Raw genomic sequence first — 24,211 nt, forward strand, 5'->3', positions numbered from 1 at the left:
TCTTGCTACATATTCTTGAAAAACAAAGTCAAACATTTGTAAGAAGGGTGTGTGTGTGTGTTTAGTAGCATCAGTTTTATTCTTTCCCCCCCTCTATCTGTATGGAAGGTACTTTGTAGACACCTTTTCCAGTGCTCACCATCATGAGTTTTAATCACAGCAGGATAATTTTTTCACATCACTTTGATAAAAGATTATACTTATTGGGCTGACTTGTCTATTATTTCTATCTAATAATCTTAGAGTATACTGTATACATTACCTGGGCTAAATACGAGTACAGCATTTAGGATTTTTGCATCTATTCACAGATGAGATTGGTCTATTAAGAACTCCTTTTCCTCTTTTGAGATTACTGCTATGGACAGATTTAGTTTATTCCAATGGAATGGAATGAACTAGGTGGCTTTTCATTGCTCTGAACCAATTTATATAGGAATCATCTGTTCCCTAAAAGTATGAAAGAACTATTGGAGAGAACTCCTGAGTGAAATGATTAGTGCTATGAATAAAAATAAAGCAACGTAAGGAGACAAAGTGAATGGGGCCTGTTGTTTCAGATGATGTGGTTAGAAAAGGTCTCTTAAACGAGCAGAAACCACCATGAACAAGGGAGCTAGCCATGCAGATATCTGAAGAAAGAGCATCCTGGGCAGAGGAAGCAAAAGGGCCAAATCCATGAAGAGGATACGTGCTTGGCACGTTTGAGGAACAGCAAGGCCACCAGTGTATCTAGAGCCAGTGGGAGAGTGGCAAGATGTGAAGTCTGAGAAGTAAGATAGGAAGTCAATAAAACCTACATTTCGTTGTCATTTCTGTTCATTTTAAATTTTATTCCTTAAATCTTTTTTTCTGTTTTTAATAAAATTTTAAAAATATAAACTTTCTTTGAAGTACAGCTTTGTTTGCATTCTGTAAGATTCATGGCCATAAGTCATGCCACCATCCCTAAGCTACCAGGGAGGTGCAAACAAACAGATTTTAATGAGCACATTGCTGCCCCAGACAACATCAGAATTCTGTTAGTAAGGAAGGATGGGAGAATAACTACTGGATAAACTCGCAGTAATATCATAAAGTCTGATAGACCTGGGAGATTTTCTTCCAGATTCCCATGCTATACAGATTGTTACCGAGCATTGTGAAGTGGAAAGATACCCAATTTCTTTTATGAAACTATCCTGAATCTTGTATAAGAATCTGATAAAGAGGGCCGAAAAGAAAAATTACAGACCAGTTTAACTTATGAATATAACTGAAAACTCAAAATACAAGCATGTCAATTTTTCAGCACATTAAAAGAATCATCCATAATGATCATGTAGGGTTCATACTATAAATTCAAGAATGTTTTAATATTAGGAAAGCTTTGAAACACTAGAACATATAAAAAGATTCAATAAGAAAAAATATGATAATCACAATAGATAAGAATTTTTAAAAGTCAGCACTCGTTTTTTATTAGAAAAGCAGTCTTAGACAATAAAACTAGAAAGGTATTTAATGAAATACAGACATGTAACTTCTTATTTAGGTCAAGTTTATTCCAGTTCAAAGGACAAAGGTATAGTCCAAATATACCCAGACTTCTATTCTACTGCTGTGATTAAAACTTATGATGATGAGCACTGGAAAAGGTATATAGGTCAAGACTTCTGGACAAGATGGCAGAGTAGGTAAACTCTGTGCTTGCTTTCTTCCATGACCACATGAAAATTACAACTAAATTATAAATTAACTATCATTGAGAATCACCTGAAGACTAACTGAACAGTATTACTATAACTAAAGATGTAAAAATGCTATCATGTTGAGACTGGTAGGAGGAGTGGTGATACAGAATGGGCAGGTACCACACCCACAGTGTGGAGATTAAGAATATGAAGGGATATCTTGCCTCCAGAGATACCTCTTGAGGAGTGAGGGGCTCAGTCTCATATTTGGCTCCCCAACCTGGGGTATCTGTGCCTGGAACAGGAGTCCCCATAATCTGGCTGTGAAAACCAGTGAGGATTGTGTCCCAGGGAGACATTTTGATCAGAATGGTATAAAACTAGAAATTTATTATAAGAAGAAAACTAAAAAACCCCACAAACACATGGAGGCTAAATAATGACCCCAAATCTATGGGACACAGTCAAAGTAGTTTGAAGAGGGAAATTCATAGCAATACATGTCTACTTCAAGAAATGACAGAAGTCTCAAAAAAATCAATCTAACCTTTTACCTAAAGGAACCAGGAAAAGAGGAACAAACAAAGCCTAAAGTGAATAGAAGTTAATGAAATCCAGTCTAAAAGATACAATGGAAAAGATCAATGAAACCGAGAGTTGTTTCTTTGAAAAGTTAAAACAAAATTGCTAAACCTTTAGCCAGACTCATCAAGAAAATAAGAGAGAGGCCCCAAATTTAAAAAAATCAGAAGTGACAACCAACACAACAGAAATACAAAGGATTATAAGAAAATACTATGAACCATTATATGTCAACAAATTGGACAACTTGGAAGAAATGGATAAATTTCAAGAAATATATAAGCTCCCAAGTCTGAACCAGGAAGAAATAGAAAATCTGAACAGACTGATAACTACTAACAAAGTTGAATCAGTAATCAAAAAACTCCTAACAGCCCTAGCCAGTTTTGTTCAGTGGTTAGAGCATTGGTCCACAGATTGAAGGGTTGCGGGTTTGATTCAGGTCAAGGGCACATACCTCTGTTGCAGGCTCAATTCTCCACCTGGTCTGGGCGAGTGCAAGAGGTAACTAATCAGTGTGTCTCTCTCACATTGATGTCTCTCTCTCTCTGTCTCTACCCCTCCCTTCCACTCTCTCTAAAAATCAATGGAAAAAATATTCTCTGGTGAGGATTAACCAAAACTAAAAAATAAATAAGTAAAATTCATTTATAGAAAAAAACTCCTAACAAATAAAAGCTGTGGATCAGATTGTTTCACAGGATAATTCTACCAACATTCAAAGAAGAATTAATACCTATTTTTTTTTTATCAAACTATTCCAGAAATAATGAAGAGGAATGAAGGCTCCCAAACTCATTTTACAAGGCCAGTATTACCTTAATACTAAAACCAAGGACCCTACAAAAAAAAGAAAGAGAGAGAATTATGGGTCATTACCCCTGATGAAGCTTGATACAAAATCCTCAACAAAATATTAGCAAACTGAATTCAGTAATATGTTAAAAGGATCATATGCTATAATCAAGTGAGATTTATTCCTGGGATACAAAGTTGGTTTGATATCTGCAAATCAATTAATGTAATACACTACATAAACAAAGTAAGGCTAAAAATCATAAGATAATTTTAATAGATGCAGAAAAAGCTTTTGACAAAATCCAACATCCATTTATAATAAACTGTCAGCAAAGTGGGAATAGAGGAAACATACCTCAACGTAATAAAAGTCATATATGGCAAACCCACAGCTAACATTGTACTCAGTGGTGAAAAGTTAAAAGCTTTTCCTTATGATCAAGAACAAGACAAGACAAGGATGTCCACTTTCATTACATGTATTCAACATAATCTTGGAAGTCCTAGCTGCAACAATCAGACAAGAAAAAGAAATAAAGACATTAAAGTTGGAAAGGAAGAAATCAAACTGTCATTATTTACAGATGAGAAGATACTATATATAGAGAACCCTAAAGATTCCCCACAAAAAACGATTAGAACTAATAAATGAATAGGGTAAAGTAGCAGGATACAAAATTAATATTCAGAAATCATTTCCATTTTCAGAAATCATTTTCCATTATATGCCAACTAGAGGCCCAGTGCACAAATTCGTGCACCAGTGGGGTCCCTCAGCCTGACCTGCGGGATCAGGCCAAAACCAGCTCTCCGACATACCCTGAGGGGTCCCGGATTGCGAGAGGGCACAGGCCTGGCCTAGGGACCGCACGGGTGCACAATAGGGACCGGGGAGGGATGCAGGAGTTTGGCCAGCCAGGGAGGGACCGCGGGAAGGCTCCAGGGCATGTCTGGCCCATCTCACTCAGTCTGAATCAGCTGGACACCAGAAGCAAGCTAACCTACTGGTCAGAGCGTCTACCTCTTGGTGGTTAGTGAATGTCATAGCGTATGGTTGAGCGTTCTTAGCATATCATTAGCATATTACTTTTTGATTGGTTGAACAGATGACTGGACGAGCAGACACTTAGCATATTAGGCTTTTATTATCTTCTACATACAATAAAACCCTAATATACAAATAGACCAAATGATGGAACAATCAACCAGTCGCTATGACATGTGCTCACCACCAGGGGGCATGCATGGAACATGGCAGGCATCAGCAGCAGGTAGCAGAGCGCGATTGCTGTCATCAGGGTAAGCCTCTGGTGGTTACTGAAAATTCTTTGCTCTCGCACGCCACGGTTCCTGCTGCCGGTGCTGGCCCTACTTGCAACCACTGTTGGCACTGGAGCCGCTGCTCATACCTGCTGCTGGCACCCGGCCCCGATTGATTGCTCAGAGCCATCAGTTGGTGCGAGCAGCAGCTGCCGGTCCCAATCGCCCCTCAGTTCTTCTCCATTTCCCCCTGATCCTGAGGGGCAATAGGGGCAGCAGCCGCCACTTGCACCCACTGCTGGCACTGGCCCCAATTGCTTCGTACCATCAGCGGGTGCGAACAAGGCCAGCACCATCAGCAAGTGGAAGCAGTGGCATTGGGAGTGGGGCTTCCAGCAGACGGGGGACCAGGGGCCATGGTGGGAGGGGCTGGGTGGGGGTGTGGAGGATGGGCCAAGACCTGCCCCTGTGCCCACTGAAGCCTCGGGGGCCCACAGTTCCTTTCAAGGTGCACGAATTTGTGCACTGGGCCCCTAGTATAGGATAATGAGCTATCAGAAACAGAAATTAAGAAAATGATCCCATTTACAATTACATCAAAAAAACAAAATAAATTTAAGCAAGAAGGTAAAAGGCCTGTATTCAGAAAACTGTAAGACATTGAGGAAAGAAACCGAAGAAGATAACAAATAAAAAGGGTTTTATACCATGCTGATGGATAGGAAGAATAAACATTGTTAAAATGCCCATAAGCAGTCTACATTTTCAGTGTAACCCTATCAAAATACCAATGATATTTCTCACAGAACTAGAAAAAGTAATCCAAAAGCATATATGGAAACACAAAAAACCCCTAGGTAGCCCAAACAATCTTCAGAAAGAACAGAGTCGGAGGTATCACACTACCTTATACTAAACTATACTACAAGTAACTATGGTAATCAAAACAGCATGGTACTGGCATAAGAATAGACATATGGATCAATGGAACAGAATAGAGAGTCCAGAAATAAACCCATGCCTACATGGTCAATCTATGCAAAAGAGGCAAGAATGTACCATGAGGTAAAGATAGTTACTTCCGTGTGGTACATATGTACAGTGCAACATTACTCAGCCATAGAAAGAAGGAAATCTTGCCATTTGCAACAACATGGATGAACCTAGCGGGTATTATTCTAAATGAAAGAGTCAGACAAAAAGACAGATACCATATGACTTCATTTATATGTGGAATCTAAAAAAACCACCAAAATAAACAAAAAAACTCATAGATACAGAGAACATTTTGATAGTTGTCAGATGAGAGAAGGATTGGGAGATGGGTGAAAAAGCTTAAAGGGATTTAAGGAGTATAGATTGCCAGTAATAAAAATAGTCACAGAGATGTAAAAAGTACAGCATAGGGAATCTATATACTAGTACAGTGGTCGGCAAACTCATTAATCAACAGAGCCAAATATCAACAGTACAACGATTGAAATTTCTTTTGAGAGCCAACTTTTTTTTTTTTTTTAAATATATTTTATTGATTTTTTACAGAGAGGAAGGGAGAGAGATAGAGAGTTGGAAACATCGATGAGAGAGAATCATTGATCAGCTGCCTCCTGCACATCTCCTACTGGGGATATGCCCGCAACCCAGGTACATGCCCTTGACCGGAATCGAACCTGGGACCTCTCAGTCCGCAGGCTGACGCTCTATCCACTGAGCCAAACCGGTTTCGGCTAGAGAGCCAACTTTTTTAAACTTAAACTATATAGGTAGGTACATTGTTATTAACTTAATTAGGGTACTCCTAAGCCTTAGGAAGAGCCACACTCAAGGGGCCAAAGAGCCGCATGTGGCTCGCGAGCGGCAGTTTGCCGACCACAGTACTAGTATATTCTATATATATAAAAGCCAAGCGACTGGAACAACCAGTCACTATGACGCACACTGTGGCAGCCATCCGGCCTGATTGGGGCCCTGATCCCCCCCCTCAACCTCCCGCGGCTCTTCTTCCTGGCCGGTCCGGCCATAATTGGCTCCGGCCCCAATCGATCCCACCTGTGCACGAATTCATATACCGGGCCTCTAGTATAGTCAATAATATTGTAATAACTATGTATGGTCATATGGGTACTAGACTTATTGGGATGAGCACTCCATAAGGTATGTAAATGTCTAATCATAATGTTGTACACCTGACACCAATATACTATTGTATGTCAAGTGTAATTGAAAAATAAATAAATAAAAAGCTTTGTTATATGTAATTTGCTATCTAAAGGTGAATTATAATTTTGATTTCATGCTCTTTGGAATAAATTTCAACTTTGAATAGCAAGCAATTATTGTGAAGTCCTAATAGCTTTGGTAAATACTCAGCTTTACAGTTGTCAATGAGTTTTCCAAAGGTGGCATAATAATGTGGGGTTCGTTTTGCCCATGAGTGCAATTTCATTTTCTTCATGTTGATATTACTTTACTGAGAAAATATAAAGATTCTAATCCTGGTTGACGAAAAAAAGAAAAGAAAGAAAAGGTGTATAAAAAGTGCCCTTTAGACAGGTAGAGGGGGTCAAGAATGCAAACGATGCCGGTAAACGGACCAACACATGCTGCTCTCACAAATGCTTACCTTGTTTTTCGATAGAAACCTGTGACTACAAAGTGCAGAGTGCGGCACAAGTAGGTTTCCAGTTGTGAGTACGCGAAACACACTTTATTCTTGTATTATTATTTATTAATTATTGTATTATTTTTGTACTAACAACTGTAGACCTACTTTTGCCCAACCCTGTATACTTTTAAATAATATCTGAAGTAGTATGGCACAAGACTATAATAATGTACTCCCAGTTACTTCTGGAAATTTCTCTGACATGTACCACAGAACACATTCCTCCCTCCTTTCTTAGCTTAGATCTTTTCAACTTGGCACCGTATTACTGCCAATAGCTTTAGTTAGGTAGATTGCTGGGCATACATATCATGCACTCAGGGAAAACAGCACCCATTATTTCCTATTTTTGCTATTTAAGTATAAAAATGAGGATACTTCTAATATTGCCTTTGAACTTTTAGAATTAGATTGCTTTATAAAATCAAATTGTCTACTTCTTTGTGATGTGTATAATATGTATTTTCGCTAATAATTATTAGACCAAGGTTTAAATTTTGAAATCATGGTAATGTATGTTCTATACCAGTATTTTAAGCCTTTTTTAAAACCAAAGTTATATTAAGAAATACATGTTATAGTGTGACCAGGTATACACATACACACACAAACATTACATATATATATATATATATATGATTATAATAAAGTTTTCACAAAACTTACCAAGGATCTATGTAAAATACTCTGATGTTATCTATTTTATTTCATTTAAAAAATTTATATCAACTCACCAATTGACTTCCTTAAACTATGCTTTTCAGCAGTTTCATGGTTCTTTTGATGGTAAAGCAAATAAAATTTCTAGAGTTCAAGAATTCAATTTTGAAAGATGAGAATCCATTGCTTTTTAGAAATATGTCCTAATTTTGTTGTAAATATTAACTTTTCATTTATAGGCAGTATGTTTGCTTTTAGAAAAAAATATTTTGGTTAATCCTCACCAGAAGATATTTTTCCATTGATCTTTTAGAATGGAAGAGAGAGGGAAAGAGAGAGAGAAATATTTATGTGAGAGAAACACATCGATTGGCTGCCTCCTGCAGGAGCCCCAGTCAGGGCAGGGAGGAGGCTAGAACCAAGGCACATGGTGCCCTTGACCACATTCGAACCTGGGACCCTTTGGTCCATAGCCCGATGCTCTGTCCACTGAGCCAAACCGGCGAGGGCTAGGCAGGATGCTTTTGGTGCTAGTTGCTAGTTTTTCCTCTCACTTCTAGGCGGGTGATAGGATAAGAAAGAATTTTCTAAACGGTGATTTCTTTTCTTTCTGCAGCTCTCATGTGTGAATATAAGTTTAGTGCATCACTAACATAAGGACCTCACCAATTGGAAGTTACAAACTTTGCCATCAGCTTACCTATTTTATTTTTGGTCTGGTTCTTTCCCTCAAAGAGTGGAAGCATCTTTCTTTCAAGTTGCTTTTGTTGCAGAGTTCAGAAAATGGCTGATAGTGGCTTTGGGAAAAAAACCGCCAAGTGTCCCAACTGTTCATCTGCTTCTCAGAAAGACGCACCTTGTGTCAGTTCCAGTAAAACAAGCCTTATTCCAGTGTTAGTGGCGGCGGACACGTCAGATACATCAAGCCTTGGTGAACCAGACTCTTCAATTCCCCTGGAGAGAAAAAAACAACAACAACTTATTAAATATAAGGCCTTTGCAAAAGATGTGGTAAATATCAAAGATTCTGTTTTTGAATACAAGTCAAAATCTCATTCTCTAATCCCATCCCTGGCTTCATTCATGGGCCCTTGTCAGCTAATTCACTGCCTTCTGGGCTATTAAAGAGACATTACTTTTTTACATAGGGGGTGAGCAAAGTTGGTTCGTACTTTCTTTTATGATATTTCCAACACTGCCCATATTAATTATTTCCCAGGATTATGAATAATTCAGAATGTTGTTCCAGTTTCTCTTTAAAAGTGGCTTGTATAGAAATAAATTGGGTTTCAAGTTGAATTAAATCTGAATTTGGGGATTTTTTTAAATGCAGAATGACATTTATGGTTGTAGTTAGATAGAGGATAGTTATTATTTAGGACAATTTCTGGTTATTTAGATGGAATCTCAAATATACTCCCCAAGATCAATTTGCATTATTTACAACAGTCTGTGCCTACCCAGCTGGACTGGGTTGGGTGCACTCACCTTTCTGGGGAAGAGGCAGTATGCACGGCTTCACTTGATATCGCACAGCTTTGGAGACAAAAAGCAGTGCATTTAAGAAAAGTTAGGTTCTCAGCCCTCAAAGTTGTACCTTTTTCAAATTCTCCCCTTAAACTGTTCTTCCCTGATTTGTATTACAGTATAATTATTGCCATGTAGGTGTCTCTGACGTAGCTGTTACTGAGTGAGTTGTTACGATGTTATTTTTATTCAAAGCATATTTTGTGAATGTCTGGCCAATAATTTTTTATGTATAACCTATTTGAGATGATATGTTTTGAAACAAGAATGATTGAGAAAGCTGTGAAGTTGCCTTCTCACGATTTCAAAGAATCATCGAGTAAGTTATGATTTATCTGTTATGCAGGTTATAATGTACACTTGCTTGGATTTAGGAGATTAGATTGAGTGACTTCTTACGGTCTCTTTTAGCCCAATGAGCCAAAACATTATATAGGGCTTTGAATTTGAAAAAGGCAGTGAATTATATTGTATGCAATAAATATCATGGCACACATGATATTTGTCATATAATCTAAATTAGGGTTCTTACTTTCTCAACAAGTGTGTTATATCTTAATTACTTTTTTTTAATTCCTTTTTGGGCTAAGCCCTCAAAATCCTCAAATATAGAGAAAAAGCCATCTCAACAACAGTGGGGTCGGGGCAACGTTTCCGAAGTAAAAGTTCCTCATATCAGGCTGGACGACGGAGCTGCTATTCAGGTATTTAGAAATAAAATGAAGTGACCAGGGAATTTCAGGTTTCTTCTGTCAATGGTTAATGGCAAAGAATGATTTAAAAATAAGTCTCCAAGGAAGGGAAGGAAAGGAAAGGGGAAATTTACCATTTTCAAGGATGTCCAAGTCGTTACTTCAGAAAATGCAGACGATTCCATTCATAGAGGACCAAATGGAGGTATTTTATTAGATAAAATGCGAACATTTTGGCCTTCAGGTCTTGCCTGTTGCTGAGGGCAATTGTGGAGTCTTGGTATAGATCTCTTTAAAATGCAGAGAGAGCCCAGATGACTGGAGGTGGTTTGGCTGTTCACTTCCTTGGGGCCATTTTCTGTGGCCTCAGGTTGGATGAATACCAATATTGTCTTCCTAGGATTCTAATTATAACATACAAATATGAATTAAATGTTAGTACCATTTTAGAAATTAAATGTTATTTTAACATCAGTTTAAAGGAACTTCAGCAACAACTACAAGAAGAATTTTGCAATAATGTTAACTTTAAAAAATGTTTTAAGGGATATTTGGCAATATACTCAAAGTGATCAGAAAAACTTCCTGAGAAATTCTGACTTGAAAAGTTTAAATCTCCCCTTTTAAAGAATTTTAAAAACCTATAAATTTACTGAGTTTTAAATTTAGTCATAAGAGTTTTCATAAAATCCAACTGTGTTTGTTGTGAAAAATTAGGAAACCATAGATAGAAAAGTGAAAAAAAATAAAAATCATGAGCCAGAGATAATCAGTTTTAACATTTACTACCTCTACTTTATTTTTTATGCATGTATAAGTCATCCTATTTTTTTCTTTTCAGTTTTGTTTTAAATTATGAAATATTCTAAGTATGTACATATTTTTGACAAATAACCTTAACTGGTACAGTTGAAGTTTCTCTTCCTCTATTTAATGGATAGGCTCACTTTGAAGATTCTAAATATTTTGGTAGAGTATAAAAAAGGAAGTTACAATAATCCAAAATTCTACTTCCCAGTGATAAGTGCTCGATATTTAAATGAACATCTTCCCAGACATTAATGTGAGACACCTCCCCATACACACATTCTCAACATTTTCATAATGTGATAGCATCAGGCATGTTTTCACACCCCACACTATATCATGGACTTGCTCTATGTCAATAAAAATCTATCTGTATTACTATTTTAGTAGCATCCTCTTAAAATTAGCACAAACAAGAAGTCATTTTCTTATTTTTATCACTATGTAAAGAAAAGAAGAGAGAGGAGGGAAGGGAAGGGAAGAAAAAATTAGTACAAACAAGAAGTCATTTTAGGATGTTGAAGGAAAAGATTAATTTATTAAAAAAACCCCACAGTTGGGCAATTGGGCTATTTCTCTATCCAGTCCTCATTTGAAAAAGTCTTACTTAAACAACATTAATATTCTGTGTCTAAGTTGTGGTTCTATATATTTAGAAAGAAAATGAGAGTTTAGTTTTTAAAGGTTAAGAAAAATTAGGGAAATGGTTATAGAGTTGCGATTATTTTGTTCTGTGGAGAAAAAAGTATAAATGACCATTTAAATTTAGATTTAACTAATTTTACATAACATGTAGTTGGGAGTGGCATATAAATATAGTAAAAGTAAAATATTTTATTTTCCTCATCTTAGTTTTCCGACTTTAATTCTCACTATAGTGAGGGAGGGAGGAGAGCCAAAGTAATTGTAAGTCCTCAGAAAGCAGTGTCTTGGGGACAGGATGTGCCCAAGCCTAGGAGTCTCCGTGTATAATATGCATGGCCATAAATCTGGAGCTCCTCCCAGGGTTCAACTTCGCATGCCCAGTCTATCGTTTCTCTCAAACATGTATATGTAGGAGGATTCTGACTGGCTGGCTTGCTGACTGGATTTACTGATTCATTCACTTACCAATTCACTAATTCATTCCATGTTTGCTATCCCTTTGTAATGCCTTCCTTGCCTTGCTTGGATTATTGGGGGGAAAAAATCTTTTTTTGGTCTTTGTTCCCTCACATGCCAATCTCAGAAGCCACCTCTTCGATAATGTTTATTTTATTCTCCCAGTGTTTTAGCTCTAGTCTTTGGCCCCAACATCATTTTATATTTTTATTTTAACGTAAGGCTTTCTGACTTAAGAATAATCTTGTCTCTTGAGGAGATTACAAATTCTGAGAAAAGAGGAATTATGTTTTATTCAACTTTGTAGCCCCCAAAGTGTATATCACAAGGAAATACCTAGGGAAAGTCTAACATGTTGAAACTGAATATTTCCTTCTTTCTTCCCTTCCCTTCCCTCCTCTCTCTTCTTTTCTCTCCCTCCCCATCTTTTTCTCTTTCCCTTTCCTTCTCTCTCTCTTTTTTCTTCTTCCCCTTCCCTTCCCTCCCCTCCCCTCCCCTCCCTTTCCCTCCCTCCCTCTCTCCTTCTTTCCCTCTGCCCCCCCCCATGCACTAAAAATGAATATATTATCTACAAGGTTTCAGGATAGACTTTTTAAAAGATACAAAAGGAACAACTTCTTAAGTAGCTTCTAGACCATCTTGGAGAAAATTGAGTGAAAATGTAAGCAAGAGAGTAATAATAGTGTTTAAGGGCCAATGTGTACAGCACCACAGTGCAGTTAGGGACGCCCTTCAAGAAAGATAAACCGCCGAAACTGGTTTGGCTCAGTGGATAGAGCGTCGGCCTGCGGACTGAAGGGTCCCAGGTTCGATTCCGGTCAAGGGCATGTACCTGGGTTGCGGGCACATCCCCAGTGGGAGATGTGCAGGAGGCAGCTGATCGATGTTTCTTTCTCATCGATGTTTCTAACTCTCTATCTCTCTCCCTTCCTCTCTGTAAAAAATCAATAAAATATATTTAAAAAAAAAAAAGATAAACGATTAGTTGGGCACTGAATCTTCTTTTACTAAAGAAAGGAAAGTAAACAGTAGAAAATATGAAGCCTAGCAGCTAATTGACCTGTGATGGTGAAGGTGAAAGTGATCACACAGAGACAGTAGCAGTTCTAGGGAAGACTTTGGCTGGCTGACCCAGCAGAGGTCTGCCCAGTGGCATTACCTCAGCTGTTCAGAAACTCGCAAGGTCCAGAAATTCTTGTTGGTTTGGATGCGGGAGACTGACTCCTCCAACCAAATTCACGAGAAATGAAAGCGTAAACAAGTGGCCTGGTGTCACAAGACCAGTACATCCTGTGTGTGTAGCGGAAGTCGAATGATAAGCGGAAGGATTCTTGGCCTGGATAGTGTAACTGCAGATGGATTTTATTTTCTCCTCCATGCTGATTTATATCAAGATTTCTGTCACATGTGGCTTGTTCTAAAACAAAAGGAATAAAACAACAAAGGAGATTCTTAATAGACATAATAAGATAAAGAAAAAGTGTTACTTGATAAACAGAAAGCAATTGTTCAATGGTTAATATGTGTTAATTTTATGGTATAGCTCTCAGAGTTTGGGGATAATTTTGGGGATGCATGTATTTTATATACACATATATAGGTATGTATGTCTGTATTAATATTTCATTCCTTTTTCTTACAAATATATTTTATTATTATAGTTTGTAAGAGATTAATTTTTATGCTTTTGAGGTTTTGTACCTTTCCCCGTTAGGATTTTTATGGTTTTCCTCCAAAGGACATTTAATGAAATCCATCAAAGCTTATTTTTCTTTAATTAAGATGTGTCTATTCATATTGAAGCAAATATATGGTGTCTTCAATTTGATTTCACCCTAGAGCAGAATCTCTCTTCCCTTGGGTAGATATCTGTCAGTATTAGTGTTTATTTTTTAATACCCAATGAATGGCAGGGAGAGACAAAAGAACTCTTATTTTTTATCCAGGAAATATACACATTTGGAAAAATATTGGGAAAAGGGAGCTTTGGAGTGGTCATTGAAGCTATAAACAAGGAAACAGGAACTAAGTGGGCAATTAAAAAAGTGAACAAAGAAAAGGTAAGGCTTATTATCAGCATCATCCTGAGGGCAGTGCCGGGTGGGGTGGGTGGGGTATCGTTTTGCACTAACACACCTGCCTCTGACCTTGTGGGCCGGGGTCAGGCTGGTCCCTGGGGGTCTGTGGGCATTTCTCTAGCCTTCTGGGAAAGGACCAGTTCTTAAAGTCAGGTAGACAAGTGTATCTGGAAAAAGCAAATGAAAGGATAACTAACATAACCAATATAACCAAATAGAGCTAAAGGTTACTGGAGTGATTGGAGATAAGGTCTGATTGTCAGTATGTATTAATGTAGGGCTACTGCCTGGAGATGCCTTAGCCAGACATGAGTCCTGGGACTCTCTCCTGATGTGGTTCTGCACTACTTTTCTCCTGTTCTCCCCTTTCCTTTGATTTCCCATTTCCTCATTGTTAGTTTATTCATCATCCTACCTGCTCTTTTCATTTGAATCGCTCCTCCCCCTCCCCCCCACCTATCTACTATACTATTTACTTACATCCACTGTATTCCTCACTGGATTTCTCCTGTGCTGGAGAATGACTAGGCTTCTCTTTAAGGGAGAATCTAAGTCCTCAGGTTTTATACCTGTTCATTTTATCAACTTCTAAAAAATTTCTATGCTTGGGGAAAAATTATATATATTTTTCCTTAGATTTCTTTTTTTCTTTAAAGCAACTGTCATGTGTGTTGCAATTGTTCTCACTTTTTTATTTTATTTTATTTTATTATTTTTAAATTAATTTTTAGAGAGAGAGGACTGGAGAGGGAGAGAGAAAGAGAAACATCAATGATGAGAGAGAATCATTGATTGGCTGCCTCCTACACACCCCACACTGGGTTTGAGCCTGCAACTTGGACATGTGCCCTGATCTGGAATCCAACAGGCAACCCTTTAGTGCAAGGGAAGACCAACTGAACCACACCTACCAGAGCTTTTCCTTAGATTTCCGATGATAAATATTACAATTATGAAATGAGACAATAGGTTTTTTACGTATTCCTTAAAACAAATGATAGCAAATTACATAGCATTTCTCCTTAAAGATTAATAAAGTACATGGTCAGTTAATACAGCAGAAAATTTTAACGACTCTGAAAATAAGAAATATTTTCAATTGCATAAACTTATACATCTGTTTGTGAATGAAACTCTTTGTGTGTTTTTTAAACACTCTGGGACAAACAGGCACAATAACAAACTCATAGTAGCTACTATTTGTGAGTGTAAACTACATTGAACATTTTTTTTTAAATGGAACGTGTCACAGGATTTGCTGGACACCCTTACGAAGAGAGATTATGCAAATCTCTCTTCTCTGTATTGTTCCAATTTAGTATATGTGCTGCCGAAGCGAACACTACAATGAACATTTTTAGTTATCATTGTGGTGAGTTATATTTTAGAATTTTAAGACACTTGAATATCTATTAATTGATTCTATTTTTTTCTGAAAATACAACAAAATCATAAAGAAGAGCATGTCACACATGACTTTGGAGTAAAATGAAAAATTACAGGACTAAGGCCCGACTGACTTAGAGCCTCCCGTTGTAAAAGCCAGGATCTCTAATAAACACAAGTGAGAATCTTCATTTTCCAAAGCAAAGGACAAGCAAATACAAGCTCAAAAGAAGGAAGTTTCCAGATTAAATGTCATGGTTTATACACAACACTCAGTAAATCTCCACACTGTTGTCCATGTCCATGAGTTCTCTCTCTCTCTTATTTCTGTTTTGCTCAATCCCTCCACTCACCCTGCTCTCTACCTATGAGTCTGTCTCTATTTTGCTTGGTAGTTCAGTTTGTTCATTAAATTCCACATATGAGTGAAATCATATGGTAAAAAGGATTAATAAAGTAACATGTGGATCTTAATAAAGGGAGATCCAGAACTTTACTACAACACTTCAGAATTTTAGAACCATGATGTTACATGGGATATTATTTCCTTTGCCCCTTTGGCGTCAGGTAGGGTTAGGGTTTAGGGTTAGGGTTATACAGTCAGGATATCTGCTTACAATTTTAGGAATTCATAATCTCATACACACATATTGATGCTGGGAGTTTAGAGGACTCTAAGATAGTAAAATAAAATTATATAATCAACATATGAATTGGACAGTATATTACTGTGTTATATACAGGCCAAGCTGTTTGGTGAGGGAGGTAGGAATAGAATTGAGGTGGATTTTAGGAGAAATTGCGGTGAGCTTCCATATCTAGTCTAGACAGAAATTTACTCCTCACAGTCACTATTTCTCTTAACTCTCTTAGGATAACCTTAAAATGTGACTTTCATCCTCCATGGGTAGGACAGAGTGGGTGGCCAGTTTTCTTTTCGCTCCTGCGATGGTGATGCTAAAGGGTAAAAGTCAGTGGAAGCAGGAGTGACCCTACTACGTATGTAAAATCTTACTTAGGTAAAGATTGCCTTATGATCAATCCCTTTTCAAACCTTTAAAAAATGATGTGTACTCTCCTAAACTTGGAAGGGCAGGGGAGGTGTGAGGAAGGAGGGATAAAACCTTTGTTATTCCTTTCAGAGATGTTTTGTGTGCATGAGGACAATGCTTATTTGCAAATGATGGTAATTTAGATTCAATAGGGGGTGATGATAGGTGTGGTGGTAATGGTGTGGGGGCCTGAGAAGTCCTAAAATTTCTTAGATGACCTTGTAGAAAATCAGTGGCTTACACTCTGATTGGAGGCCTTGTTGCTGGCTTTACCGTTTGCTGGCAGGCTTGGTTAAGGGTTACATGTAAGGAGATAAAGTTGGAATTAGATTGGTCAGAAGGCAAGATCTCGATTTCTCTTCCTCAGTTAATTTTTGAGGCCTGGGGACCAGGAAGTGATAGAATGCAGGGCTGAGTGTAGAATCTCACTTCCCGTTGTTTCTTTTGATTTATATAAATATAGTCAAAGCAGAACAGCAACAAAGCAGAAAAACACTTGTTTTTATCTTCTCCAATTGATGCCCTTGGAAAGTAGATTGTGTTTTTATTTTGCTAACACCAGAGGATTAACATGATTTGGAAGGAAATACTAAAAAGGTTATTAAAAATTAGAGTAATTTTTGCGAGGGGACAGAGACCATATTTTAGCTAATTTATAGAAAAATTTAAGAAACAGATGTAGTTAAAAGTAAAATTATATATAAAATTAGACAGAGGGACATACTTTAATTTTATTATGGAAATAAGTTGCATGTTATTTTTTATAAAAGAAACTTCTCAAGAAGATGTAGGAAAAATTTAATAATAACTAACTTTTGCCTAACCGGTTTGGCTCAGTGGATAGAGCATTGGCCTGCAGACTGAAAGGTCCCAGGTTCGATTCCAGTCAAGGGCATGTACCTTTGTTGTGGGCACATGCCCAGTAGGAGGTGTGCAGGAGGCAGCTGATCAATGTTTCTCTCTCATCGATGTTTCTAACTTCCTATCCCTCTCCCTTCCTCTCTGTAAAGGATCAATAAAATATATTTTAAAAAAATAACTAACTTTTATAGTGAGGTATGTAGTAGTGACATTCCTATGTGAAATCTCTGTGTCTCATTGCTTAAGGCTGGAAGCTCTGCTGTGAAGTTACTTGAACAGGAGGTGAACATCCTAAAAAGTGTGAAGCATGAGCACATCATACATCTGGAACAGGTGTTTGAGACGCCCAAGGTAATGCTTCAGCACGTCTGCATTTTAAAAGGAGTTATTATTACAAAATGAACCCCATTCCCTTCTGAAGAAATCCCTTTGAGGCACCGTTGCTCGAGTCCTTGGCGCGAGTTTGTCGCTGAAGATGGAGGAGAGCTTCCTGGAGGGCTTTCATTATTGATTGTATAATTAGGTGCCTGATGGTTAGATTGATGACTTTAGTGATATTTTTAGGTGGCATATTGAAAAGGAATCTTTAAAATTGAAACAACAACAACAAAACTAATAAATAAAATAAAATAAAATAAAATTGAAACAATACCATATACAATCAAACAATGATTAGATCTTCTTTAGAGATGGCTTCATTTTGCTTTGATTCTTGATTTCTCTATTATAGTCTCTTGGAATATTGTCATAACTTTGTAATAAAGTTAGCTTGGACATTTTTGGCACTAGGTAGAAGATATTTTGTCATCTGTGTCTTACCAACATGTGTAATCTTCCTTCTTCCCCAGATGCTCTCGTTCTCTTTGAATGCCTGTGATTTTCATTCAGAGTTGTTCTGAAGCCTGGGATCTGCTATTCTGCCTCCAGATTGTTTAGTGCCTGTGGGCTTGGGTGATTCTCAGTTTGGAGGCAAAATAACGTAGTGATTAGGCACCTGGACTCTGGGGTCAGATTGCCTGTGCTTCTGAATCCTGGCTCCGTTATTGCTATGAGACTATGACAAATTACTCAACCTCTCTATACCTCAGTTTCCTCATCTGCAAAATGGATTTAATAATAGTATCGACTTCACTTAGTTGCTATGGTTTCTTGTGAGTCCAAATGCTCTCCAGATTGACACGATTATTTCTAATAATTATGAAAAGACTTTTAAAAAACTTTTATTCCTATAACTTTTACCAGTGTACATATTTAAAATTGATGTCAATTTATATTGTAAGTTAATGTAACTGTTCCTTCTAAATAGCTCACTGACTCACCATCTCATGTACCAAAGACCTTTGCAGTGCTGTCAGAGAAAATATGGCCTTGTTCAAAAGCTTATGTGTGTTAGACTTTGCAGAATAGCTACTTCTGAAATTCTAAAGCATCCCCGGGTTTATGAATCAGAATTTTGACTATAAAAGGAAAAGGTGTTAACCTTCTCTTCCTGTTTTCGTGCTTGCTGATTGAACACAGAAGTTTCATTCCTGGTGGTTATAGAATAGAATCAGGCCCCAAAATCTTAAAGACAGCAACAAAAATCTAGCAGCATAGAATAGAATGGAGACAGAAAGGGTATTCTGTGACTGAATAGCAGTGGGTGTGAAAAAGACTTGCATTTTAGTTGACTGGATCTTTTTTACTCATTAGATGACTTGACTGACTGTTGAAATACCTAAAGTGATCTTAATGCGCATCAACAGAAACAGCAAATATGGAAGAGGCATTTCATCTCTGGCTTTTACCACTCGCAGCCCATTAGTCACCGAGTCCCACTGCTTCTTTCTTCTGGGTATCTTTCACGTCTTTTCCTTCTTCCTTTTCTTGTCACTCTTCGGTGCCTCGCATCTGCCCCTGTAAACAGGTCAGCATGCCACAGTGTGCAAGCCACATCTGGTGCGTGCCTACTTTTTATGGCACATAAGCTAAGGTTCTTTTATATTTTTAAAAGGTTGAAAGAAATTTAAAGCATAATATTTCATGACCTGAATATTAGATGAAACTGAATTTTCAAAGTCCATAAATAAAGTTTCATTGTATTGTTTATGCTATAACTGCAGAGTTGTGTAGCTACAAAAGAGATTGTATGGCCCACAAAGCTGCAAGTATTTCTTGTCTGGTTCTGGCCTTTACAGCAAAAGCTTGCTGAGCCCTACTCCACATTCCTGCTAGAAGGTTCATTTAGAAATGCAGAATTGATCATAGCATACACCTTTCCCCCACCCCGGACACCAGCGTCAGGATCCTCAGTGGCTCCTTCCCGCATATGGAAAAAAGTTCCAAATTCCTCTTCCTGTGACATAGGAGACCCTATAACCAGGCCTCCCCTCACCACCACTCCACTCTCCTCTGCCCTACCAGACTCCCAGGGCTATTAACACTGAGGTATTTGGTGTTCTTTTAACAGCCAGTGTCATTTCAAGTTTTGTGATCTTTGCAAATACTACATGTTCTGCCAGTTCTTGTCCATGTCTCTACCCCTACATTGCTATCTAGGCAATCAGACCTGCCTTTAATGTCACCTCCTCAGTGAGCATTCTTTCGGCAGAGGCCTCCCTCCTCTGTAATTTCCTGGCATTTGGGGCCTGCCTCTTCTACCAACACTTACCACCTGATTTTTAGTTATAACCACACTGTGAGCGCCTTGAGGATAGAGACTGTGCCTTATGCTTCCATGTCCTTGTACATGATAGACAATGAATATTTTCCCAATATAATGATGACTAAGAGTGTGATCATAGCCCACCAGTGTGGCTCAGTGGTTGAGTGCTGACCCATGAGCCAGGAGGTCATGGTTCGATTCCCAGTCAGGGCACATGCCCTGGTGGCAGGCTCGATCCCCAGTGGAGCATGTGCAGGAGGCAGCCAATTAATGATTCTCTCTCATCATTGATGTTTCTATCTCTTCCTTTCTCTCTGAAATCAATTAAAAAAATATTTTTAAAAGAAGAGTGTGATCATATTCTTATTATAAATGTAATCTATAACATGTTTAAGATCCCCACCTACATAATTTTTCTCTCTCTCGCTTTTTAAATATATAATGTCAGAAAATGTACCTTGTGATGGAGCTTTGTGAGGATGGAGAACTCAGAGAAATTCTGGAGAGGAAAGAGCATTTCTCAGAGAATGAGACCAGGTGGATCATTCAGAGTCTCGCGTCAGCGATAGCCTATCTGCACAATAACGGTAAGGGGAGGGCCACCAGCCACTGACTCCATGAATGCAGGCTCACATTTATTTCAGGGTAATTGTCTTCACGATTTGTAGTCACAGAAATATGCCTACTAGTATGGGAGATTTTATTTAAAAACTAGTGGCTAGGTGCAAGGATTTGTGCACATTGAAAGGAAATTAATTAGAAGAAATTAATTCTTCAGCAACAACATAACCCATGGCCAAAGGTGGAATCGCGCAGCCCCACAAGGAATCGGGCTCCCTCCTCTCTGGTTCTGGGGTGCGTCACCCGAGCACCACTGCTGCCAAGTCACCGCAGCTCAGCAGCTCCTGCGTTGAGCATCTCCCCGCCGATGGTCAGTGCACGTCATACCTACCGGATGGTCGGAAGGTTGCTTAGCCTTTTATGTATATAAAGATCTTTTTCTTTTTAACTTCATTTATAGATATATTTTAATTAGAAACAAGGCAGGTATACAATTACATTATACATGGACAAGGATGAAGTTAATGCATGTTTCCATTCAACAGTTTGAAAAGCAGCTATTATTCTCAAATCAAAAGTAGACAAATCAACAATAAAGTGAAATTTCTAAAAACATGCATATATTACTAATTTAAAAATTAAATATTCTTGACATTTTGTTTTTCTCTTTTTTTAAAGAAATATATTTTATTGATTTTTTTACAGAGAGTAAGGGAAAGGAATAGAGAGTTAGAAACATTGTGATAAGAGAGGGACCTCGATCAGCTGCCTCCTGCACACCCCCTACTGGGGATGTGCCCGCAACCAAGGTACATGCCCTTGACTGGAATCGAACCTGGGACCCTTTAGTCCGCAGGCTGATGCTCTATCCACTGAGCCAAACTGGTTAGGGCTGTTTTTGTTTCTTAGAGCCATTTTAGGTTCACAGAAAAATTGAGCAACAAGGGGATAGGGAGAGAGGAGGGAGTCAAAGAGAATGGCTCCTGAAGGTTAAAACGCGGAGAAGAGGGATCTGAATATAAGGGAGTGGGACAGAGCAGAATTATGCTTGGCCCGTCTCAAATATTTCAACGGTGGATGTTAATTTGTCAAATATATTTATTTGCTGTATTTGTGTCCCCTCTAATTATTTTTCCGTTATTCATTTCATTTGATTTGTTGTTTATTTTCTTGGTAGATATAGTACATAGAGATCTAAAACTGGAAAACATAATGGTTAAAAGCAGCTTTACTGATGCTAACAATGAAATGAACTTAAACATAAAGGTAAGATACTAGAAATGGTGGTAAATATTTGCCTGTAAACAATTTGATAGCAAAGTGGCAAAGTACATCCTCTTTTTAGACACATTTTAGAAGCTTTGAGCAGCCAGAAAATAAATGGCCGGTGCTAAGAAAATAAAAAATTCACAAAAGAGGTTGTAACTGACAGGCATAATTTTGCAAGTTAAGTGGTACTGTTGAATTTTTTTAAGTACATGTTCATTTGGATAGTTCTAAATCATTAGTTAATAGCAAGCAAACAGACGCTCTGCATCCTAATTTATTTCAAAATTATGCCTGGTAATGTGATGTAAATGTGTTACAGATTTAGGAAAAAACACCTTGGCTGTGCCTCTGATATCAAATTAATGCTGAAGTCTGTATTTCTCACTGAAAATCTTCCTGGGTATTAATATTTATACCCTAAGCACAATTAGTGTGCCAAGTGTTTATTCTTGAAGATTTTATTCAGATTAAGTGTTTCTTAATGTCACATAAATGATAGGATACATTATTTATTACTTAGCACTTTAATAGTGGCTGCTTTCAAAATATATGACTGTGTTAATTTAGGAATAAAATGTGGATAATGCACTCTGTTGCAGATGCTACGTCCCTGTAATATCAGTAGGTTTAACAGCACTGTTGTTCCCCCTGAGTAAATGTTCTTGGGTATTTCCATTGTAAACTTCGGGAAGGCAGGAATTATGTATGCCTTATTCACTGTTGGTACTTGGAGTAGTGCCTGAAACATAGTATGTGCTCAATTAAGATGTGGCAAATGAGGGAATAAATGTTCTCCAAAGAACCGAATTGGATCGTCAAAGCTTTTGTTTATTTGATATCTGTATAGATTTTCTGTGGAGAAAGATATGTGTCATAGTATCCAAGTGGGATCATTGTGAAAGTCCTGGGGAAACCGGTTAATCTATTTAGAAGAAAAATGGTATCAAGTGAGGACAGGAACTTTTTTCTTACTCCCTAAGATACTGGAGACGGCATTCCTTGTCTGTGGGCTGACAGCCTATCTTTGGCTGTGTGATCAGTAAATGTGCCTGTTTTTCTGCGTCCAGCCCAAGGCTGTTCCAACTTAGGCGACAAGACCAAGGCCACATTCTGAACTTAGAAACCACATGTTTAATGGCCAGGCTTAGAACTGGGCAGAAAGACTGCAGTTGCAGCAGGAGGCCTCCAGTGCATTTGTATTGATTCTGTATTTGTTCCTGTTAATTTGTTTCTTGTCGTTTTTAACAGTGTAGTCATTGTTTCAATTAGTACACTCTAGAAACACAAAGGAAATAACAAAGAAAATATAGTATTTACCAGAGATATTGTTTTTTTAAATAATTACAAAAGGGGGGAGTTTCTGTGAGTGCTGAAAAAGATAGTGATTTGCATTTATAACAGTGCTTTAAACTGAAACAGTAGCTTGAGTGTCAGAAAAATAGATAATAAACACAAGGCCAGAATATAATTTACAGTGAAAGGACTTTTTTTAAAATACATTTTTATTGTATTCCTTCAGAGAGGAAGGGAGAGGGGGAGAGAGATAGAAATGTCAATGATGAGAGAGAATCATTGATCTGCTGCTTCCTGTATGTCCCCCACTGGGGATTGAGCCTGCAACCCAGGCATGTGCCCCTGACCAGAATCGAACCCAGGACCCTTCCGTCCACAGGCCAACACTCTATTCACTGAGCCAAACCGGCTAGGGCGTGAAAGAACTTCTTAAAAAAAACTTTTATTTGAAAAAAAAGTTAAATGCCTTTTCTCAAGATTTCACTTCCTACATTAAACTGGCGAATTTAACGACAAGGAATGAACAATCACCAATCTGGGTTTTTTCTCAAGATTTGAGAAACCAGGCTTCTCTGTACCAAGTTCCTTCTTCCCAGAGAGGGTGCGTGGGGAGGGAAAGCGAGGTCCTTATTAGTAATACAAGTAAAGCCCCTCCATCCGGATCCCTGAATTACATGCAATTACAAAATCCTACCTTCAGAATGGGTGACGCTGGGACAGGAACACAGGTGACTCTGAGTTTCTTCTTGTAGGTGACTGATTTTGGCTTAGCGGCAAAGAAGCACGGCGGGAGCGAGGCCATGCTGCAGAGCACGTGTGGGACGCCTATCTATATGGGTAAGTCATTAGACTATTAAAATGTAGAACAAGCAATGTGGATTAAAACTTGAGCAATTTGATTTTGCCGTCATGACTTAATGGCCCTGCTCGAGCTACGCTTTCTATTAAGGTCAAATGATTTCAGCTGTGTTAGTGTTTGCCTCATAATTTTTACCTTCCAAGATGGTAGAGTTGGTTTCTCTGGGCTCTTCTTACAATTGTTTATTTCTCTTAAGTAGTCATACCCCAAACTTAATTATTGTTTTTGTCAATTCATGCTAAAATCATGTGTGTGTTTTGCTTCTTTCCATTTTTTTAATACAATTTCATTGCCATCAAATAGGTTTTCACAAAGAATACTGATTGAATATATTTGTAAAACAGCAATTTCCATTTTTCCAAATGTGAATTTTAATGGCTTTACTAAAGTATAACTTAAATACCGTAAAAAAAATGTACCATTCAGTGATTTTGCATACATTC

General features: G+C 37.9%; 1 protein-coding gene across 2 annotated transcripts in view; it reads left to right on the forward strand.

The window, feature by feature from the left end:
* The first annotated feature begins 7,661 nt into the window (after window positions 1-7,661).
* The window catches only part of STK33 (serine/threonine kinase 33), a 56,583-nt gene continuing 40,033 nt past the window's right edge, over window positions 7,662-24,211 (forward strand). For both annotated transcript variants that reach the window (XM_081099102.1, XM_081099103.1), the window contains exons 1-7: window positions 7,662-8,649; window positions 9,756-9,869; window positions 13,712-13,825; window positions 17,389-17,493; window positions 20,235-20,373; window positions 21,525-21,613; window positions 23,662-23,746. In XM_081099102.1, the coding sequence (XP_080955228.1) occupies window positions 8,422-8,649; window positions 9,756-9,869; window positions 13,712-13,825; window positions 17,389-17,493; window positions 20,235-20,373; window positions 21,525-21,613; window positions 23,662-23,746 (874 nt within the window). In that variant the 5' untranslated portion in view covers window positions 7,662-8,421. The remainder of the gene's footprint in view (window positions 8,650-9,755; window positions 9,870-13,711; window positions 13,826-17,388; window positions 17,494-20,234; window positions 20,374-21,524; window positions 21,614-23,661; window positions 23,747-24,211) is intronic.

The sequence above is a fragment of the Myotis nattereri genome, assembly GCF_964212035.1.
Source record: "Myotis nattereri genome assembly, chromosome: 9".
Classification (NCBI taxonomy): domain Eukaryota; kingdom Metazoa; phylum Chordata; class Mammalia; order Chiroptera; family Vespertilionidae; genus Myotis; species Myotis nattereri.